Source organism: Fopius arisanus, unplaced genomic scaffold (genome assembly GCF_000806365.1).
Source record: "Fopius arisanus strain USDA-PBARC FA_bdor unplaced genomic scaffold, ASM80636v1 scaffold00131, whole genome shotgun sequence".
Classification (NCBI taxonomy): Eukaryota; Metazoa; Arthropoda; class Insecta; order Hymenoptera; family Braconidae; genus Fopius; species Fopius arisanus.
In genome coordinates, this window is record NW_011887870.1 from 81,786 (window position 1) to 105,716 (window position 23,931).

A 23,931-nucleotide genomic window follows, 5' to 3' on the forward strand; every position below is an offset into this window, starting at 1 on the left:
GGAAATGAAAGCACATAGCGATTTTTTTCCATGAAGATTTTTTGTAGGAAAAGATGAGGGGTACAAAAAAGGTATTCATGCAAATATTGTTATCTTTCCTCCATTTGGAGATATTGCCTCAATACTGGTCTCGAAATTAATGCGGTTATTTTGGTTTATCACTTTCCAGCAGAATTAATTATCCAGAAAAATCGGGGAATTTTATTCTTTCACTTTTTCACCAAGGGATAAGCGGGAAAGTCGTTTATCTCACATAGGGAAGAAAGCTATCGCCCCTATGGGCTGGTAACAATATTGAAAAAAAATGGGGAAAAAAGGTGGCAAATATTCTTCATATGTCGAAGAAACGGAGGGCCAGGAGAATGAAACGTCAATTGCGACTTCTATTTCTGTATTTTTTTTTCATCATCGTCTTGGTCCACGAGCACTATATTCACCGTTTCACCCCTCGTAGCTCCTTCATTGGTTTTTCTCTTTTTCTATTATTTGCTGAGAAGAAAGCGAGACTTTTCGCTTGTCAGCACATATATTGCTTTTTATCCAGCCAACACCTTGTCACGGTTCATTCGCTGAATTTTATTGCTGCCAAGCGGCTGAAAATCACAGTAGTTCTTGAGAAATTTGTCGGATGGAAATGGAAAGACCTGATGAATGACGGAAGCTCGGATGGTTTATGGAATTTTCGATGGATTTCACGGTGAGAACTTTTGAATAAACCGGGGATCAGTGCGAAAATTTATTGCTTCCAGAGATTTTTTTTCTAAAACACTGGTTTCCGCCGGAAGAAAACTTTGCAGTCGAATTTACCTTGATATTGCAATGAAAATCGCATTTATCTAGAGAATTGCACAAAGATACTCGAATTTTAAATTGAATAAAATTTATACCAAAATATATAATATTCAATATATATTCAATTTGTACTATAATAAAAGTACAAAACTTCTAGATGAAGTTCAGTTAAAAAAACGAAATTTTTATATAGAAAAACAAATTAAAAATGAAAAATTCATTATAGTATATACATGTCAATATTTTTCTCAACTTTACTTAACTTTATTTTCAATTTTCAAAATTTTGAATCAACAATTTAAGAGAATATTTATATATAACAAAGCTAGTAAAATTAATAAATTAATAGAACTCTCAAATAGTTTAAACATCTAGATTCAAAATGGAGCAAGCGGAAAAGGTGTAAAACACAAAATAACACCAAAGAAAATAAAAATTATTATTATTTATTATATTTATATGTTATAATTATTGGAAAAAATCGTTTGTATACGCTAAGCCATGTGGCGAGAAACTCCGACACTTCTTTTTATTTCCGATTTTTTTCAGAAGTGAACATTAGGAGAAAAATTCTTCTAGAAGCAATATACCACAGGATTACTAAACTAAATGACTAAACATCCAGGCAAATTTTGCAACAAATTGATCTCTGTATTACACACGAAATTTTCCTGTTTTACTTTCGACTGAAATTAAAATGAGAATACTTCAAGTGACTAAAAGCGGATACTCCCGATATCAAAGAGCAGTAGAAACGTTGATAAATTTACTCTGACAAGGCTAGTTCCCAGGATGAAAACTAATCCTCTTCCTCGTTTGAGCGTGACTGTATGGAAACAAATGAGATTAATTCTCCCTACATCCCCCTGTCCGCTGAATTCGTATGTTTCAAATGATAAAACCATTGAGCTTTGAGGGACACAACGCACTTTATTCCCGAATTTTTTTTCGATTCCCAAATGGATATCCGTATCGTGAGTTTCCAATGTTAGGGGGGGGTATGTGTCTGTACCGCCTGAACCGCTCGCCTCAGGCAAATACTATGGCAATGGTACTTTTCGCATTTCGCGTTGAGTAAAAAAAAATATTTTAAAGATTTCTGATTATTGCATTTGTTATCCCGCAAGTGTCGATGGTTAATTCTTCTTAGAAACGGTAAAATCAATGAAAAATGGAGGATATAACCCATTGGAAGGTTGAACCAACCGTCGGGTAATTCATATTGCATGTACCGCTCGTAAAATTGTAAAATTGAGATATTTGTATCATTGAATTGATAAGATATTGATAAGATAATTGAATTGTAAAGTTAGTATTGTAAAATTCTTTGTAAAGTTCCGCTTGATATAATCAAATCGGTAGTCGATTGTTGTTGAGCAACAACTTTCATGCTGTAATCATATTTTATTATCAAATCATTTGTAAAATATCAAATCATTTGTAATTGGGAATGGAAAAAAATGGATGCTGATGGTTGGGGAGAAAAGGGGATGGGTGGTGTTGGGAGATGCACAACTTTCGTGGTGTTTCGTGGTGAGTGAAACCGATTAGGTATTTCCCAGGAGTTTACGGATTTGATCCGTGAAGGAGCTCGAATGCTGCTCTCTCTTTGATCCTTCTTCCGCATGCAAAGAGAGGTTTTACGGATTAGAGAATGGCTCATTGGGTATTAGTATATTACGCTCAAGTGGCGTACATTATTTTATATTTAGTGAGCACTACTCCAGTAAGACCCCATTAGGGCCCTCTCAGAAAAAGAATATTCTAGTCTAGATCATAAGCTTCAACACGTATCGACGTAGAAAGAGTTCTAGTTCTGAGACAATAAAAAAAATCTAATTTTTAGCATTTGAAAAAAATGCGGTCGTTTTCATGCGGACGGTCACATATTTTTTTCGTCTGCATATTCATAATTGGCCTGAACCACGGAAGCACTTTAGATGTCATAATATTGTATGAAATTATTTGACTGAGTTGTAAATTCTTGAATAGCACGCCAAGCCAATGAGTAATATTCTCGGTTGAACACGGGCTTGGAAAATTGAGGACGACCCCGATTCTTGAACCGAACTGGATTATGTCAGTAGAGTGGTATAACTTGGAGAGAAATAGCACTTTATCGAACCACAGAATGCTACGAGTAGAATGGAAACATCAATGGGTCTTACGGACATTTCCGACAAGAAGTGCAGATTAATACTGAGTTCATATTGTTAGCCAACAAATCCGGGTGAAAGTGATTTTAAAATCTGAATTTAGAAAGCTCAAATCAACTGCAAAATGCTTTTTATCATCCAGATATTCGATTAAAATTCCAGTAAAACAAAAAATGGAAAAAATTATCAAATGTTTCCTGGGAATAAACACAATGTCATTTCATTTTTACTCAATACTAATACAAATACCCAATCGTCAGACAGCTTTTCTGTTTATATATAATAATAAATTTAATTTAATTTGATTTTCGATAAATTTCTTCCCATGCATGACCTGCATGTGAAGTTTACACATTGTGAACTGCAATGTGTGGCTTCAGGTATCGACATGCATGGAAATTCCATAATTTACAAATAATTATTGGAGCAATGTACGTTCGACACACGTGCGTCAAATAGATACAGATCATCTGAATGACATCCAAATGAGCTTCCGCATTGAATTTCCTCCCTAAAACATCATTTCTCAGCCACTCTCGTCCATTCATACGTGGACAGGAGCATTGAATATACGCAAATAATTCAATGAATATAAACAGAGCTTATATGAAATATATAATGATGGTATTGTCATCGGAATAGACGCATGTCGTTATATGTAACGGATTGGTATTGGTATAATTGGTAAATTTAATAATATTTTTTTATTTAAATTTAAATTTAATAATATTTTAATAACAAACTATGAAATTTCATCGCTGATTGGTCGTCGATGTATCCGTGAAAGTACATCATTTTTTTTTCTTATATATAAGTATTATTGAACTCTTGTCATCGACACTAATTACAATTCTATCCAATCGTTAATTTTTTCAATTTCTGAGTTTTTTTTTAAAACTAGTTTTTTCGCGGTAACTGAAGAAAAATGTTAAGTACTTTAATGATAGCTTAAAAAATTAGTTTCGATGTCTCGTTGACCTAGTGCGAAGATGGAATTAATGGGAAGCAGTTGCCTGGATGTATAGGAAAGATTATTTGCCAAAATTCGTAATTGTAATTCGTATTTGGAATATTTGAATTTTAGACCTGCCGCAAGAAATTCTAGTTGAAAATTTAATTGGCATTTAAAATGATAGTTTTGATGCTGTATCATTGAAGTCAGGAGATATTTCCCATCGCTCTATTTGTTAATATAATTTTGCAGATGATTCGGAAGCTTATTACTAATTCATTAGTAAAAATAACGAGCGATTCGCCAGTTATTTTGCATTTTTACGTTTTTTACGATTTTTAGGAAACCCCAATCGCCACTCTACCAATCCACTAATTGTCGAATGTTTTATTCATCTACTCATATTTGTCAAAAAAATGGAGGGAATAAAAAAAGGATCGAATAATTTTTTATAGGAGTCCATTTTATCCGCTCTCCGCGAATTCCGAATATTTCGTATTGCAATTACAGAAGACAATTATAGATGAGTACATTAATAATTAATAATAGCAAATGGTGGGGAAATTTTATGTTTATTGACTAATTGTTATTATTATTTCCGGTACAAAAAGCAATAATAGTCAATAGCTTCTTTATCAGTTTGATTACGTTCCTATTAGAATCAATTGGTATCGATAGTAAAATACTCGTCAAAGTGACTTATCGATTGATGCATTATTCAATAAATTCGATGAGCTGATATGACCATTACTACTCCCACATGTTGGGTATTATTTCGGAGGGATGGATGGAATAAACGAATTGATCTAGGGGTGAAAGCTCTAATCTTGTGTTATCGCTGCCCAGAGGGAATACGTTTCGTCATCTTTTGATAAGAGGATCCAATTCTCGTTACAACGAGAATTCTAACATGACAGTGATATTGCCGGGCCGTTAATGTCGACAGTTTCCCTCGTGACAGCTGACTGAACACAAATGACATTTTCTCGTAATGTTATGTCAGTAATTTCTCGTCGTTATTCCATTGAGTTCGTACATCAAGTTAAAAAAACATGAAATTTTTCATCAGTTTTATTTTTTTATTTCGATAATTTTCCCATTTCTGTATCGCATGATATTCCAAAGCTAAAAATGTTGAGAGTTCATCCAATAAATTCCCTCAATTTTCCACCTATAGAAATTCAATTCCATATGATATTGAATTTTCATAATATGCATGAAATTTTAAGCTTTAATTAAAATATCTATCCTGGCGTAAAAAATATATAAATATGTGCCGAAAATTGTATGTGAGATATCCGTGATATACATAACGAGAGGCCGGACCGCGCGTCAGCGCGCAGTATGAAACGATTTCTGCAAGAGAGTTACCACTTTGTAATTTCGCGCCACTTTAGGTGGACCAATAAGGAATCGTGGCTTCATGATTTCGAGATTTTCGAGATAATCGATTGTGTCAAGCGTGTCCTTTTTAGAATAGGAAAGAGAATATGATTTTTGGGCGAAACTATATCTCATATATGGGATACATACCGAATATGTGCGGCATATACTTGCTCATATATAAACATATATATATTCATTTTCCTTCGGACATAAATTTGTTTTTTTGTGCCATCCGTATTTATATATATTCATCATGTATCTGACATACTGCACTTTTGACCGAAATATATGTGCTTATCATTTCTACTATCTTTTTAAATGATAATTTAAATAAACCTCATGTAATCGAAAATTCAGACGGCTATTAGCGATTAAAATGTCAAGAAATTTCTGGAAGAAAGGAAGAAAGGAAGAAAGGAAAAAAGGAAAAAAGGGAGAAAGGAAAAAAGGAAGAAAGGAAAAAAGGAAGAAAGGAAGAAATGTAAAAGCACTTTAGCGAATTGGAACTCATTTCAAACGAAGATGCATATTCCATAAATATTTACCTCAATATTGTCATGAAGAAAACAACACTCTAGAATGCAATAGTTGTGCAATTCTCACGGGACTGACCGGATAATACGCCTGACCGTTCTTACGCGAAATTGAAACTCTCCATTGAATATCCACAAGAGTCGTAACATTTTATCCCTCCGACCGATCCGTACTTCAACTTTGTATTATCCACTTTATCCCCTACAGGTTCAACCTCCCGCAAGCTGTTCCCCTATTTTTTTTGTGTCTCTGTGTCGTTCCATCCGTTGTGTCTCAACTCTCGAGCGAATACTTATTCTTCACTCGCATTCAAAAACCCTGAGTTATGGATTTCAGTTCTTACCAGCTGTGAAAATTGGAGCGAAACCGACTGCTCATGGCACCCGATTTTATTCCATTAACTATCCAATTTTATCTTCCACACTCCATTTTTTATCCGGCTCATTAAACTATTATTCAATTCCGAATATTTTCTTTAATCAATATTAATATTAACAATATTAATTATTTAAATATTCATATTAGATTTAACATACTCTGATGTCCATTATCCAAATTATTGTTAGGAGTAATATTTTGTTTACGCAAATCCCGACTTTTTGACGAGTCTATTCTAAAATTTTGTGATAAATGTTTATTCGTTTAATTGTCCGACATGTGATAGTGATTGTTGGTATTTAATTAATGATTAAACAATTAAACACGCCGGTTTGTAATTGTCACAAGATTTTTTAATCGATTTTCTTCTAGTTTTGTTCACTTATTGTTTAACTGTGGTTCTTTTTCACTGTAATTAACTCATCGACGACAAAACAATGTATATTAAAGTTACTTTAATTACTTAATCGTAAAAAATTTTACATTTTCTCCTTCTCAGAGACCAAAACAAATGGTCTTTTTTCTATATTTCTTGTATAAATTGCGCTTACTTAACTGCCTCTCGTCGATGACTATTTATTTATTAGATATTCAGTAGAACAATTTTTTTGTTATGCATGTTGTTGTGTTTATTTTAAAATAGACTAACGGAGTAAAAGTGACGGAGCTAGTGGTGTTGATACGGTTGCGCGCAGACTGCCGTGTGCCGCATTGAATTCATCCCCTATTTCACCCCTCAGCCCTCATTTCAACCCTTCGATGCGCCACACGGAAACTCAAAGCTTCTGCACTCTATTCCTCATCATCACAGTGTTCACCTGCCCTAGACTCCATTGATGCTCGCTAAAACTGTTGTTCCCTAACAAGTCAACTTTTAATTAAACTTGTTCCCCGTTTTTTTCAGTCAACACAAACTTTCTCATTAGTCCCATGAATATAGTTTGGTCCCAACATCCGCTAATCCTGGGAATATTGAGACATTTCATCCTCCTCCGGAGAAACGCTGCATCCCCTATTTTTTTTCATTCCGCGAAACATTTAAATCAAAAAAATATTTCAGATGAGTATTGCGATCGATAATCGATACAGAATTAATTCGTTGCTAGGTAAGTGCCAGGTAAATTTCAACTTCATTTGTATTCGATAAATAAAAAAAATATTAATTATCCAATAGATTCTTAATGATTAAACTTTTTTCAAGAAACCATGCCACACGATCCTTTTTTTTAATGAAAAAACAGTATATTTGCTTAAAAAAAATACTCATAAAGAACTCATGGCGGAATAGATTTTTGATTAAAAATTGCATATTCTTTTTTTGAAAGAGAATTATTAAGAGAATTATGAGGGGCATGCACCTCTCCCCTTGGTTTCGTGACCTGTATGATGTGAGTATTAATCACATAAAAATTTCATACATGAAATCACGTAATTCTCAACGTCGGCTTAAATCCACTTATTCTCAATGTTCGTGTTTAAGACCCCTAGATGACCCATGTGACCTCGATACATCTTAATGTTTGATTGTATAGTTATTATTGTATAGTTCTTCGTTATTTATGTATTTTTTATTTCACTTCATGAATATTTTTCATTGTAATTCTGATTACAATTTACGATCTGCGTCACTTGTAGTTATTTGTCTTCTTTTTTTAATTATCATTATCCATCATCTTTTCTTCACATTATTATAATTATTGTATATATTATTATGATTATTTCAGACCTATAATAAGATTGCCATAATTTTTTATTGTGAAATTAATTAATGGGTAAAAATAAGAGATGAGTAATTTTCATAAGTCATTAGGTTTCATTCTTGAATGTGAAGTTTAATTGTAGAAAAGTTTTTCTCCAAACTTCACAACTATTACTACATTATTTCCCGGCCGTTAAACTCTGAAAGTTTGACGTCCTGATTTTCTTGATTATAAACGATTAATTCCATAAACAAATGCCAATAGAAAAATATTCTGCTTACCAAAATATTTCAACGGAAACATCTCCGCCATTTTTTCTCAAAAATGATAAATTTGGTAATTTATTAAATGAATAATTCTCGCATGATATAAAAAACTCAAGTGTAAATTCATGCAAGTAATTCTGAAATTAGCATTTACTCGAGTTATTTTTCATTTTTATATCTGACTTAACAAATGGGTATTTAATTTTAACTTAATTAATCCTCGTCATCGTCCAGTTCTATGAATAAATTTGAATGGTAATCATGTGGCTGGATGTGCTTTGTGAGATAATCGTGTACCAGAAGGAAAATGGGATAAGAGAGCTCGAAGAATCCAGACGATCATGTCCGACCATACACAGACTGCAACTACTTGAGTGGCATTTATCCCGTGTGCAGCATTATGCTGCACGCGAAGGAGCCACACGTTTTCTCCTTTTTCCTGCGATAACATACTAGAGCAAACAACATTATCCCCCTCAACTTCTTTCCCTGAAGAGAGTAGAGGATCACCAAGAGTCTTGCTGAGTTTATTTCACCTTTTCTTTTCCTCCAAGTCTATTAAATAATACAGCAGTGTGGCTATTACTATTAGCGATTTCTATTTTCAAATTTTGCATTTCGACCTGTGTAAAGAAAATTTCCCATATTTCTTTGATTATTGAACTTATTATCCTGTAAATGTAGACGATTAATTCTCGTTAGAATCCCTAAAATTAATTAAAAATGGTTGAATCAGCAGTTGGGTAATTCTATTCGCTGCGATTTCTATACCGTTTACAGGATATTGCAGGTATCGGGCGATTGCTCGTGAAATAATCAAATCAGTACTTGATTGCTGTCGAGCAACAACTTGACGACTAGTTACGAGCGGTATTACCACCTCCTCTCGACTAAATTGTTGATAATTAGTGCGAGGAGAGGTGAGTCTTTTGTTCGTCTTGATCTCTAATAAAGGGTGACAACAACACGAATCGAATAACCGCAATTCAGTACAAGTCCAAGTCTCGAAAGATAGGAAATATTAATTACTAGTCCGGTAATTTGCTACTGTCAACACCTCAAAACTTTGTTATGTGTTTTTTGGAATTTCATGTGATGAATTGAGTGACATTCTTCTTACAGTTATATTCTATTATCAAACCCTTCATAATCGGGAATAGAAATATTGAATGCTCATGGATGGGGAGAAAATGGGGTGAGCGGTATTGTCTGCTGAACTATACAGGCACACCCTCCCCGAAAATATTGCTGACCTTCACTTCACTTCGATACCGTTGAGCTACTCCGGGGATTTGATTGATCGACCGCCCGGGGGTGCCGGAAATGTTATAGATTTTTCCCACGAATTTTTTAAAAGAAATTAAACACGTGTAATTGATTGATCCATTTGTTTTTTTAGGAATGAAAACGAGAAAATAATAAATTCAGAAAATATCTCTGTTACACATTAAAAAAAAATTAGTGGAAATTTCTTATTATATTCATTACATATGATTGATATTAATACATATTTGTGATATTTTTTTTTAGCTGAAATTAACCGGGAGAATTTAAAACAAATCGTGTTTATACGACATCATCAATTTTATTTTTTCTCAAAGTCGAAAATTGATTAATTAATAAGTAAATAGTCCATTGCAAAAATTAAAGTATTTAAAATATTTTGATCACAAAACAAAACCGAGAAAAATAAATAATCGTGAAAATAAACGACCAATTGAATTCCCGGAGTTGAAGAAATTTTTTTGGGAGAAAGAACTGAACGATAATTTTATGTTTCTTTGGCGTTTTATCTCGAGTATGTACTCGATAGGAATAAAATAGAATATTCCTTCTTGAATGCTGATGCCCGTGAAGATATAACGGTTATTTCGGGGAATCGGAAATTTTCTCCCCTGAGTAGTGTAAGGATTAAATTTCCCCGTTCCATTTCTCTTATTTCTCCTTAATACTCCACTTGCTCCTGGTAACGTGCTAATCCGTTTTACACCTAAGGAGACAGGAATCTTCAGGGAAAATTTCGTGATAAGGCTTGATGAAGTGACAAGATCAGAATATCTGGATGTGTAAAAAATGTTTGAATCTGCTAAATACTAGGAGATGGGTAAATACTAGATCATGGGTTAAATCATCAGAGAATGTACCAATAGCTCAGATATATTTCAGCTTTTATTCATGATGTTTTAGCCCATACAATATCAACAAAAAACATCGACTGCAATGTTCCTGAAGAATCCAGAGAAGATCCTTTTGTTGAGCCCTTTTCTGGCATGGTAACACGCATGTTGAGGTAGATGTTCAGGAACCTTATAATGACACAAATTTCTAACTTAGGCCATGCTATTTTATATTTTTACTATTTATATTTCCATGGTACATTGAAATCGTCCACTCACCTCAAGTTAGCTATTAGTTTTTCAGTTTATCCACCGATAAAATGCCTCCAAGGAGCATATTTACTGAGGTAGGATTGGGGCGCAGCCACTGCTAATGTGAAGTAGACCGCAGCAACGACAACGAAGGCAGCTAATTTCTTCAACATTCTGCTTTCTACAAAGGCTTGTACGTTATAAAGTTTTTTCGATATTCAACAACTGACTTCTAAACTTGGTTTTTCAGACACTCTTATATATAAGTCGGTGGGTCATCTCCCACTCTTCATGGATTCATTAGTGTCTCAGAAATGAATGACGTGCTTGAATAGTTAATTAAATAGACTAGATAAAAGACGATAAGAATTCGGGATAAAACTTCAATTACCCAAAATTGTTATCAATGTTATAAATGTGGTGATAGTATACGGGTCATATTTTCCAATCATTAAATCATCCGCTGAAAACAATATTAATTTCATGTGCTGATTTCCAGATTCTAGGGGTTCCTGAAACTGAGAACCGGATCCTATCAGTCGTTTTTACACCTGTAGAAATATTCTTACATTTAATATTCTCACAGTTTGACCTTGCGGCAAGGAATAAGAGTCCTGAAAATAACTCGTGACTCAACTTAAGGCGCTATGTACATTGTTAATGTTTTTTTCTCTCCATTTTTATGAATGATTGCGAAGGATTTCCTTAAACCCTTGAAACGACATAATTTTGTAAATCACGCGGATCATTTTAGACATAATATTTGTGAATTGTGGAGAGTAGCGTGTCAATAATGCCATATCACCAAGGTTGTGTCTATTCATACAGACGATTACGAATCATTCATGACTGATGACGTTTTTATGATAGATAATATCTGAAGAAATAAATGAATCCATCTCTCGCAATGTTTGTTGATTCAAAACATTCAACAACAGGTGGGTGGTATCTGCTGTGCGTCAGGGACTTATCAATCCACAACTGCGTGTTAACACATTTTGGAAAAATATCTAATTCAGTATTTAATTGTAATTCTTAATTGATAAATAAGAAACATAAGCAACAAGGACCTAGGACCTAGGTCAGGGAATATACCCTCTTAATACTTGAGGGAATTTTCCCATCAAAAGCCCTGCTTTGTATACCCTGACCGAAGACGGCTGACCTTGATAGTATCCAAATTATTCTTACTCCAGTATTTTTGGTCAATTATCTCACATTATTATAGTTATTCCGGATGAATACCGGAACCTAACGAGTAATGAAATAATAACAAACTGATAATTCATTGTTGCCTTCAGCTGTCAATCGTCCACATAACAAATTATATTTTCCGTTATGATTTACGTCACCTGTTGTGTCAATGAAAAAAGATGACCTATCAAGTGTATTCAATATGAGGCTACACACTGGTAAATATTACCTTGTTCCAAGTAGTACAAATCGAGTTGGAGAGATGGAAATATACACCCATTCGGAAAATGAAGGCTGAATTTGTCTGCCTGTCTGTTTTCCAGTAAATTATGCACAAGACCATGTCGAAGAATTACAAGATCTAAATCAGCGGAGAGTGTAAAGCGGGCAGAAGTTTCCAACATGATTCGAATACTTTTCGCCTGTTTTTCTATTTTATTGCATTTCTTCGTTTTTCCTCCCAAAAATTCGTTAAATTGACGATCAGTTGAAGAGTTCCAGCGATATAGCGTTTTCTTAAAAACATATTATTTTTTAAATATGTTGAAGACGAATTGACCGCTCACAATTAGTGAACTATTATAATATTCATTTCGATAATATCTATGGTTTCAAATAAAAATATGTAGGTATCGTTCTTTGAAACAAATTGGCGCGTGCAGTGCGAGGAATTTTTAAAAAAAACTTCTTCCGACGTCATGAATTACTATTACGTGACGGTATCGTAATTCTTCCACAGAAAATTGAGATAAAAATTGAAAACGATAAATAATTTCAATAAATGCGCAAAAACACAAAGATGAGACAAGCGGAGGCCGCCATTTTGCGCAGAGAAGTCCTTCCACTGCCACAACACGTTTTACAAATGGCGGCGCAGTCACCTCGTATTTTCTAACAGTCGTTAACACAATTTTTTCTCACCAAACTCTTTCCAGTTCGTTTTATCCTGTTCCTATAAAATGAACAAATTTTGTAAGCCGTTTTTTTAAATATTTCTATTTCCATTTGGCAGATAGTTCACGGAACGAATTTTTCTTCGCCTCTGGTTACTTTTTTTTTACTTTCTAGATCTCTTAAGACCTCACGATCCCTTGGCATTTCAGGATTAATGCTCCACTCAATTCTCTCTCTTTAGATGCCAAAGCCACTCCTCTCGAATCCCAAACACTTGTCTCACTCTTCTCACAGAGAAAAAAATTACAGATATAAGTGGTCTGAACTTCGCCTTTCCCTACACATTCAAGAATAATAAATGAACGTTATATCGTTGATATGTTTCTTTATTCACCGAAATTACGTATGTATTCTTCGTTGTAGTAAATTCTACTCCATCCAGAGAAACTAAATTCCTTCTCGTTGTTAGTTTCACTCTTCATTATCTTATCTGTAAGGAGATATTAATTGCAGTATTGCAGCGGTTCCCAGCAATCATTGTAACCTCTGACTTACGGTTGCTGATACGAAACCAGAAGGATGAGCCTATTCTACTCGTTTGTCTCTGTTTAATAGTCTCAAAAATTTTCCCCAGGTCTCCAATCTCTCTTCATTCACGTCATAGAAGTAGGAATGGAAGTTTTCGCCTCGAATAAAATTTGAAACGCCATAAAATATAATTTTCCTCACATTCCAGTGGGTTTCCACAGTAGAAAAATTTATTTCTGCTGCAAATACTCTGCCATATCGAGATTTCCCCCGGGATTCCTGGATCGTTGATGATGATACTAGACAACGATACAGAGTACTTGTCATTGTTGGCGGGTGTATTATTTTCACTCTTCTGCGCTAGATCATCCCAATTGATGTGACGTAGATGGGGAAGGATAATTTATGGGGCTGACAGTGCATCCTTCAGGATACTCTTGAGCTCCATGAGATCCTTTCTTAAACCTTCGGTGTCACTCTTCTCAACTTCCGCTTCCTTCTTCCGGAAATAACGCATCATTAGGTGTCCCATTACTTCACCAAACTTTTCGTCATCGTCTTCACTTAAATTTTCCTGGAATTAATTAGAAAATTTTTACTTTTTCATTTCAAATTTTAAGATTTGAGATTTTTAATATTATGATAGAAATATATTTATAAAATCAATGTTTCGTTGCTGGAAATATTCATTTTTTGACGGAGAGTTACTTTCCTCCTTCAAAAATCGCAGATCTCTTAATCCTTTGATCCCTTACAAAATGATTCTTTTTTATATTTCACGAGCTAAAGCTTTTGAAATGATGAATGATGAATCTTTGAAGAGACTAGGGTAAAATTAACGAAAATTTTTGGGAAATAGACAGTCTGAAAGGTTCTGAGGTTTCGGAATATGGAACGTTAAAAATAGGAAATTGAAAAAAGAAAAGAAAAATCATAACTTCTGAAAAATGAGGTCAATTAGAAGAATAGAGTGATAACTAAAGTGGTGAAATGTCACAATTGGATTTCAGCATGGGTTTCTGATGAATATTCCCGGATGTAGAGGAGATAAAGAAATTTTCTCTTTATATTTCTTGGAGAGGGAAATAAAAGGAAAAAACAGACACCCGCTAAGTTTGGTTAACGTTATACAGTCCAAGATATTCATGTCCGACCCAAATTTATGATTGGAGGACAGAAGTCGGGATGTCCATTTTCCTCCTTTCTTCCTATTTTCCTCCTTTCTTCCTATTTTCCTCCTTTCTTCCCATTTTCCTCAACAATGCCGACATTATCTCATTTAAGCTTCATCCGATTTCTAATCTCAAAATGGGGCTGTCCACAGTGCCCCAGGCTCCCCTGTATATAAAATCTAACAGATGAATATATTAAATAAAAAATTTGGTTTTGCAGAAAAATAACTTTTCTCTCTCAAAACTCAAATGGCTATAGATCAAGTCCCCAAAAAACTGAGGAGAAAAAAAATGAATTGATTGGATTAATCTCAAATCGTCTACTGAAAGAACATGTAACACAAACGAAATGATGTACAGAGATAAAATAAAGTAGATAATTAATTCTTAATTAATCCCTTCATGGTGTTAATTCGAAACTAACGATGAAGCAGCAGTGCTTGAGATCCCATTTCGCTTTCTTTGTGTCAGTTGGTTTAATTAACAGCTTTATATACTCGGCAAGCCAACGGAGGTCACTTCCAGTGGGAAGGAAATTAAAAGGTGGAGGCAGGGCATTCTGCGCCATGATGTCAATGTAAACCTGTACATCAAGAGGTAAATAAACACTAATAAATAGAGTGATTGGTTTTTCTCAGTAAGCGTTAATGAAAATAATGAAGAAACCTCCGTTCTTCCGAAAGTCCATTCCACGGCGACGTTGTCCGTGAAGGCTGTAAATGTATTCGACATGCATGCAATCAACATGTTGAGGACTACGATGACTGACATGAATTCGAAACCTGGCGAAAAACAAATAAACATTTTAATAATTGCAATTAAAAAAAATACCAAGTCAGAGGATGTTTGTGTGGAAGGGTCCAGTCAGCGGTCCCTTTTTTTAATTGACAAACAAACGGGAACATTCGCCCCAAAAAATCTGAAATTTCATCCCTTGATTTATATAACTTGAAACTAACTCTGGGTGCCGTGTCACCCAGATCGGTCCAGTAATTTCTGAGAAAAATCCATTTGTTTGTTTACACGATTTCGAGAATATCTCGACAAATACTCAACCGCATTACTTTCTTGTATTTACATTAGAAATTGAAATTGAAATCCAGTTTGAAATCCATAAGTGATACAAAAAAATGCTATAATTTTTTTCCTGTCTTCTCACAATTTCCCTGAAGCCACCACTATCAATTCAAAATTTCTTCAATATTATCATTTCATTTATATCATTTTATTTCTTCAATATCCCAATAACGACTTGTTTTGATGAAGAATAAAGTTTTTCCTTCAATGAACACCATCAATACTGGAGTGGAATATTGTTTCTCACCGGCAAAGGCGAAGTATCCAATCCCCTCGGTAAATGAATGTTTATTTATAATGGTTTCAGACTCCGTCTCCCCCGGTAGATTCTCAATTATGACGTCAGCGCTCTCGATAGCACTCATGCAAAAAACAGCCCAGAAGAGTGTCCTCAAGCTTGACCTGAAATCCACGAACGAAGCCACTTGTTGGGTTTTTATTTTCGACTCATCATCGATCTGCACCATCCCATCGTAGTATTGATACAATTTAGCGAGACCTGAGATAAAAATTAACAAATAAAGTGCTGATATCATTCAAGCTAAAAAGATAACGTAAATCATCCCAATCTTTACGTTCGAATATATTCCCTTTAAACTATCCAAGTACTCGGTTTATTTTCCAACGATAAAATCCTCACCTACGGCAAAAGAAAAAATGATGATGAGGAAGAGAAACAGGAATTTAGTGACATCCTTGATCATTTTCCCTAGTGACATTTGAAGCGGTCCGAGATTGTAATCGAGCTGACACACGAAGAGCAGTTTAAAAAAAGCCATGATAGTTGCAATGCAGAAGAGACCCTCTGCAATGAGAGTCGGATCGTACTTATGCCAGTATTTTCTCTCCAAGTCTCTCTGACCATTTGTCCGGACGTCGATGGCCGCTAATGCCCAGAAGACGAATGTCAATATGAAAAGACTGAGCATGGTAACCTCGTATCTGTTGGAAATTCAATTTACCATTGATCTCTTCTATTTTTTTTAATTTTTTTTTGTAATCAAAGTATTCGTGAATTTTTCCATTACAGCTAAACATATGGCATATGCTATGTAATGAGATTTTTAATTATTTATCAGTCATTCAATTATGTGATTGACACGATATTAAGCAATAACCAGTAAATTTTCAATAAAACATTGAAAATTAGTCATTGTTAATGCTTACATGTGCCATCTATCGAAGGTAATCTTTCATTTGAATTTTATGCTGTTAATCTAGAATTGAAATAGTTCTCGCAACACAACTTGAAACCGAAATTGGAAATGTTGTACACTAACAGGATGAAATTCCAATCAAAGAACGTGTAATAGACAATTCGTGCAATTCGCAATGATAATTAGTGGGAAATTTACAGATTCCAACGTTCTCCGAAGTATCTCTTCGGCCCATGCGTCATGCAGAGTCGGATGCCAGCCCAAATGTAAGAAATCACGTAAAAACAAATTATAACTTCAAATCCTGCAAAAGAAAAAGGAAACTGGTTTTTTTCTCGAACACGACATTTTTCCCTTGTAACCCAAAATTCGCCGGTTAATATTCCCCGTGAAAGAATCTCCCTACAACATGATTTAAAATAAAAATGAACCCGAAATCAATGGCGAGGAAAAAGGCCAGAACGAAAAATCTTACATGTCAAACACACGAAGACAACAATTTGTATTCACTGTAAATCGTTCAATTGCATGTTGACACCTACAAAATTTATTGAATTATTGGATTAGGAGAATTAGCGCAAGGAATATTAACATGGAGGAATGATGTAGGAAATAAAAATGAAGAGGGGGAGAAATTTGGGCCAGAGACATATGGGGCGGAGAATTTTTTCATGTCATCTTTTTTTTCTATTTACAGAGAAAAAACAATTTCGCTACGGCGATTCATTAATCATTACAAAATTCATAAGTTGGCAGTTCAAGTATTTTTGTACATTTACTCGCTGGAAGTAAATATTTCTTTCTCAGTGGTAAAGAGGAAAGATTAGTCACTTGCCACTGTCGGGAGGCCCCCGGAGCTGATTCTTCTTATCGATACTCGACTGAAGGTAGACAAACAGGAGAAAAACGAGGTAACTAGCCACTGAGGAGATGTAGCGGTTCACCGGTATCTGCCATCTCTTTCCTATTTTCGAATTCGGTGCAATCAGAAGCCAAATGGCGATAATTGGGAGTATGGGAATCCTCTGGATGACAACGAGGATCTTTGCAGGACCAGACTTTGCTTTCCACTCGTACCAGTTACCAATCCATCGAGTTTCTAGTACCTGAAGAACAGTGGAATTTTCTAGGTCATTCAATCAACGGCGGTGGAGCTTGGTGAAATATTGATTTCAGGACCTTTTGAAAAATGTCAAAGGATATTTTTCTGGTCGTCAACATTCCCTCTCGTATTATTTTTTATTTTCAATCGACATTAAGAAATCAGTTGTATGAGATTTAATTAATGAAATGACTATCATTGGAACAATTTAATGGAATTTTGAAAGAAAATTGAGGCACTGTCGAAATTTTTAGACAAAATCCCTCGAAATAGATTTTTGTTCGGTGCGTCATACATCGATATTCATTCCATCGTATTTAATTACCCCACAGCGAGAGTAAAAAATAAAATCGCCGGCGAGAGATGAACTGAGAGGAGTCGAATTTTCGATTGGTGAATATCGATTTGTCTTCGAGGCTATTGATTTTAGTTTACAATATCAAGTGAGCCTTTTTGTAGGGAATTTAATCGGCTTGAAAAAAGACCTTTTCACATTTTCATCGGCAATCAATAGTTTTGGAAATAAATCGATAGTTAACCGATTCATCAAATAAAGTGGACTTCCATTATAGTCGAGTGCATGGGGCTGTAGGGGGAGCGAATTCGGAGGATCCGACTATATGAGACTACCCCCACCACGCGCTCGCTGCGACCGTAAATTGAATTTTTTTTCACAGCAAATTCGAATACGGGAGAAATTTATTTTTCGGCTTCATTCATTATTTTCACGGTATTTAATCCCTCACCGAGCTAAATAATAGATTGTTTACCCTGGGAGCAACATTCGATGAAAATGACGTGCCTGTTCCGCACTTTTTCACTGAACATTGAGGAAAAAATATGGAAGCTCAATGAGAAAACGTGTAATTATTCCGTAATTTTTACTGAACTGCTTTGACTCGCAGATTACGAGCAGACACGTAATTATTTTATTGAATATTTCTCTCGACAAAATAATAAATTATACGCGTCAGAAGAAATTGAGGAGTAGTGCGACTATAACGGGATTCTACTGTCCTGATTGTTCGTTAAATGTTTTTTTTAATGCATATTTATTAAATACCGATTGGTCTCTCAAACTATTGCTTTGAGGAGAAAATGTGATAAGAAATTTCCTGCAAAAAATCGGAAATCTGAAATTTCTTTGAGACTTCTCAATCTGGGACTTACGAATCCCTAAATCGCATTCATCGGTACTACATAGAAAATGAGTAATCAACTGTCCATGAAATTTCTTTTGAAATAGGTTTTCTAATAAAAAAATGTCTGCAGATAAAAACAGATTGAAAAAAAAATGGACTTTACCTGTTGGACATTGTGATGAGCGACAAAGAGCTTCTGCTCGCACTCAACCGCAAATAGAAGTCTCGGAAAAATAAATTTCCTCGCCTGTATATTTCCTCCCCGCTGTTGAAGTACAATCTCTACCTCCTCTGCCTTTCTAGCACAACCAATGAGTTCAGCAGCGAAGCAAGCGACTTCCTAATGTGAAAACAGGCGCCACTTAACAAAAGAAGAGGATATGATTTTGGTTGTAACACACCTGGGACAGTTGTTTGTAAGATTTATAAAGCTCACGCTCGAAAGATGCGGCTTTGTCGAGGAGAACTGACAGCTGGAAGGCCTTGAGAATTGGATCGGGCGAGGTGTGACAGATGTAAGCTGGATTTGCAATGGCACGGTAACGATACAATCGCTTATTGTCCAGTGTTAATGGATCTTCGATTTCTCTCTCTGGTCTGGAAAGATTAAAAATAGATAACCATCAATAAAATGAATAAAATCAAGAAAATCAAAATCTCCATTTCATTTTCAATAAGAGATAATATTCTTTTAAATGTTCAGTGCTGATAATAATGATTTTGAAGGTGAAAATAATATAGGAATAATATAGATAATATAAAAAATATAATATAATAAGATAATATAATATATAAAATGAAAAAAATCGTTAAAGCCAATTGGAAAGAATGAGGAGTACAGCCGATCATAAATTAGCACTTCTTCTAGAATTTTTTTTCCTAGCATGTCATAAATCTTTGTCGAGTAGTTTTTTGTACAACAATGGAGGATCTGTGCCCAAATATTCTAATACCCAGAGGAATCAGTGATCGTAAAATTTTACTTGCAAATTTCATCGCAACAGCAGCTAGGTGGATGCGGTTCTTCAATGACATGTCCTCTAGCCGCGAGCATTTTGATGAGCTCGAAGTGTCCACAACTGGCGGCAACATCCATCGGCGTTGTAGCATCGGGAAATTCCGAGCTATCAATTGGTCCAGTGAACTGTGATCCCGGCACCTGGCTCTCCATCTTGTCGAGAATCATCATGGCAATTCTCTGCTCATTGTCTTTAATTGCATGGAGTGCAGTATCACCGCAATCAATATCATCGCGTGACAAAAGTAACTCGACCATCGCCACATCCCGCTCTTTGACAGCAATATGCAGAGCCGAAAGGTTCTGGGTGAATAAAAAAAATGGTGGAAATGTGAGAGAATGGAAAAACTGGGTCCCATTCATTGGTAAGGCCCACCCAGAGATACGCGTGCGCCATTGGACAGTGTTTAGGGTACGATTGAGAGAGTCAAAAGACGAGGAACAACATGAGGATAATGGAGGAGTGGGACTTCTTTTGGTTACGTAAAGAAATATAAAACATGGGTGAGTGTATTCTTGTGCCGACAAAGGTGACACTGTCCCCCGGTGAGAATTCCCTCGACGCCTCTTTCTCTCGGAATTCTTCGACCTGCCATGGGGCTCTGGTGTTTATAGGCTTCTTCACAATAAAATATCATTGAAAAAGCCGACATTTTCGGTTCTTTACATGAACAAATATAGAATTTTTACATGCACGGAGAAATATTTGTAGGGAAATTTTTCTGAGGCGAGAAAAATTTCTGAACAAATTGTTCCACTCAGGTTGGACTAAAAGACCGCCGAAAACTCGCGATTTTTGGGGAGGAATTACATGCAATATTGTTTTTTTATTATATAAATTTTTTCGTGAGTTCAGGAGAACGTGAAAATGGCGACCGTAGTGATTAATTTTTCTCGTGGTAGTGGTTATTGTTTTTTTTTTTTTTCGAGTATTCATGGGGTATTTTTTATAGAATTTTATAGAATTATGAGTCATACTTCTAGTTCCATTGAAATTTATATGAAAAGTCGATGGTAATTACAAATTCCTGTTTAATTACTCAATAAGACGAGATTAAAATGAAATTTTTTCCCTGGAAAAAGAAAAAAATATTTGAATATTGTAAAATTTCGAGTGAAACTTGGAATATCGATTTTTGTAGCTCTAAATTGAATTCACTGAAATTCTCTTAAAAATTCCTAGTCAGTTACCGATGAAGTGTAAATTTTTTCATTTCTCGATTCTCGAACTGCTCTAATTATCGATGTTTTAAAATTTGAGACTCAGAGATTTTATTTAAGTGAGGAATTTAGGTTATTGTAATATTCGTGTTATCCTCGAAGATCGCCTGAAATCATTGTCTTGTAAAGGCACCGCCATTGAATTATAGCGGCAGATACTAGAGAACCTCGAAGAAAAAAATACCCGAGAGGAATAGGCGAAGGTGAAATATTCAATAGGGGGTATAACATGTTCTTTCTTGTTTGGAGGGGTGGAGATTGAAGATAAGGTGAAGGAACAGTTATTTCCATTGCCTTCTCCAGACTTTTATCGCTTTTGTGGATAACCTTCGGGCCGAACGTTTCTGTGAATTCTAGGTGGACTAAGGGGTTGACAGCATGATGGATCGATTTTTAAATACATTCCCACCTGTTGAAAAACTGTGAATCAATTATTACATTTTGGTGTTCAAGTGTCTCCTGGTTTCTCCCATTATTCAATGAACCATCGATTCCGAAAGGAATTGCCTTGATCACTTTTCAAACTAGGTGTTCCGCCAATCATAGGGCAGATTTCGAGGCTAGTAAATAGTTTCATTTCTACAGTTCTAGAAAATGTAATAGATATAAAAGGAGATTATTCCGAAAGTAATTGCAAAATGAGTGGCTTTCGAGGACTTGTTATGGAATAGTAATTTATGCTACAAGGGCTGAAAAGTATTTTGGAAACGTATTTTATCAAAATCCGCATGGATTCTCATTAAAGGAGAACGAACTCGCGCTAGTGCGCGCTGTGATTATAAAAATCGTGATTAAAAATTGTTAACTTAAGAAAGCTCCAAATTCAAATTACCCGCCTCAGACGACTGAACCAATGAGGAATAAGCCCGAAAAACTTTCGAGATATCGATAATCTCGATGTTTGTTCTTTTTAGAATCGGATTGTTCTTTTTAGAATAGGATAAGTTGCGAAAATACTTTTCAGACCGTGGGGCATATGTTACTTTATGTTACTAAGTTTATATTATTTTTATTGCCCAAGGGAGGTAAGTAAAAAGAAAGGCGATAACCGGACACTTACTTCCCTAGGGCAATAAAAGTACGAGGTTAAATTTTTCTCGAATTATTTCATTTCAATTTCCATTTCAGTCTTTCAGATTTTTCCGTTCTGCATGATTGAGGAAATATATCACAATGCTATTCCCTGCACTCTGCTTAGTCAAATCCGAGTGGAAAAATAATTTGTCAGATACCACTATATCGTTATAAATATATCGTTCAAAATTAATCGAATATTTTCCGTCAGTTTACCCGCCCGGAAATGAGTGTGTGAAATTTCCCAGAAAAAACCGTCATACTTTTTTTTTAACGTGCAAAATTTGACACAATTATGCCTAGGCAATAAAGCTATCGGAAAACTCCTAAATATTTTTTTTATGCCAATAAATAGTAATTTTGAAGTTATTAGATTCTTGCGATATTTAAAAAAATGATGTTGAATGATGGGTTTCCTATTTTATTCTGTAGAATTTTGCAGTAATTGATCACCACTCTTGGTAATTACCTGAAAGTTAGCGGAATTGATACGGAATTCTTCATTTGTGTTGAGAAACTCCTGAACACCAATAACATTACCACTCGCCACAAGCTCGAAGAATTGCTTCTCCAATTCCTCCAGTTGAGGTAAGATAACGCCTGGAATCTGAGAAGTATCTTCAATCTGTTCATCCAAAAATGTTTAAAAATTAATTTAATAATAAATAATAAATATTACAACTTCTCCTTTCTTTCATAGAAACGGAGTAATTTCTACAGGAGTTTTTACTAGATAAAAAAAATAAAAAAATGGATAAAAACGATCAGGATGAATAATTTTTTCTCCGTGCGCTTCTTTAAGTAATTTTTTATAAGTAATTCGTCTCACTTTCTCAGACTCCTCTTCCACGTCCTCATCATCTGGAGGTGTTGCTGGAGGTAGTGGCGGTGGAGGCGGTGGTTCCATTGTACTTCTTGCAATTTATTTCATACCTATATTAAAATAGCGGAAAATATTGCACAATATTTCATGTTTATTAATGAGAATTTTGGAATCATCGATTTGCGGAGACAATAGTCTCGAAAGAAAAAAAAAATATCTACAAAATAGTTGGAAAAATTTATTCACTTTACAGGAGCAGGATGAAACAAATTGGGGGTGATCTTCATAGGACAAACAGTTTTAATTATTGATAGAAAATACGAGGTGTAGGAGCCGCCATTTTCCGAGCCCTTTTCGCAAGTATACAGAAGCAAGATGGCGGCACCAGCGTCTGCCAATCATCTCGTAGTTTTGTAGATTTATTAAAATTATTTGTCCTTCACAAATCGCATTCAACTCGCATCATCCTTTTTCATCGAAAGAAATTATTTTGTAATTTCCAGTAATTTTTTTGAATCCCCCAGACCGTTTTAACTCGCTATGATGAAAATAAAAAAAGTCAACTTACTACGGTTCACAGCTTTAATCCAGAACTATCACTTCCACACTAATGGATATTCCGAGTGAATTAAACTGAGATTGAAGTCTTTTAATCTCTCGAATTAGAAAGGAAGTAAAAGGTTAAAGTTTCGACGAGATTCACTGTGAATTCCCCCAGGCCAGTTTCCTTGAAGACATTAGACGCACAACAGAATGGGATGAGAAGAGATAAAAGCGGAAATTAAAATAAATGAACGTCTTGAAATATCTCCATATTAACTTTTCTGTTCTCATTAAATAAAGGAGGAGTGTTCCATATAAATAAATAATAATAAACGGCAATATTAAATTTCTTTCGTGGTATGAGTCTATTTTTTTCGTCAATATATATACATAATTTATAAAATTTGTTTCATCTACATACAAATAATATTATTATTGGAATAATCGATAATA

At 34.9% G+C, this 23,931-nt stretch overlaps 1 protein-coding gene across 2 annotated transcripts; it reads right to left on the bottom strand.

The window, feature by feature from the left end:
- Window positions 1–12,812: 12,812 nt before the first annotated feature.
- On the bottom strand, window positions 12,813–23,806 carry LOC105271978 (short transient receptor potential channel 5-like). Of its 2 annotated transcripts, XR_892697.1 has the most exons (14): window positions 23,504–23,806; window positions 22,942–23,045; window positions 22,582–22,737; window positions 19,783–20,120; window positions 19,201–19,396; window positions 18,963–19,139; window positions 17,391–17,661; window positions 16,754–16,859; window positions 16,039–16,340; window positions 15,646–15,897; window positions 14,988–15,103; window positions 14,746–14,904; window positions 13,177–13,723; window positions 12,813–13,111 (listed from the first exon to the last, which is right to left on the bottom strand). XR_892697.1 is itself a non-coding variant. In XM_011313823.1 (13 exons), exons 2-13 carry the CDS (start codon window positions 23,017–23,019, stop codon window positions 13,553–13,555), a joined length of 2,322 nt encoding a protein of 773 aa, XP_011312125.1. In that variant the 5' UTR covers window positions 23,020–23,045; window positions 23,504–23,806; the 3' UTR covers window positions 12,813–13,552. The 2 variants fall into 2 exon arrangements, 1 of the variants encoding a protein (XP_011312125.1); XM_011313823.1 differs by having other exon boundaries at window positions 12,813–13,723.
- Between the last annotated feature and the right edge of the window lie 125 nt (window positions 23,807–23,931).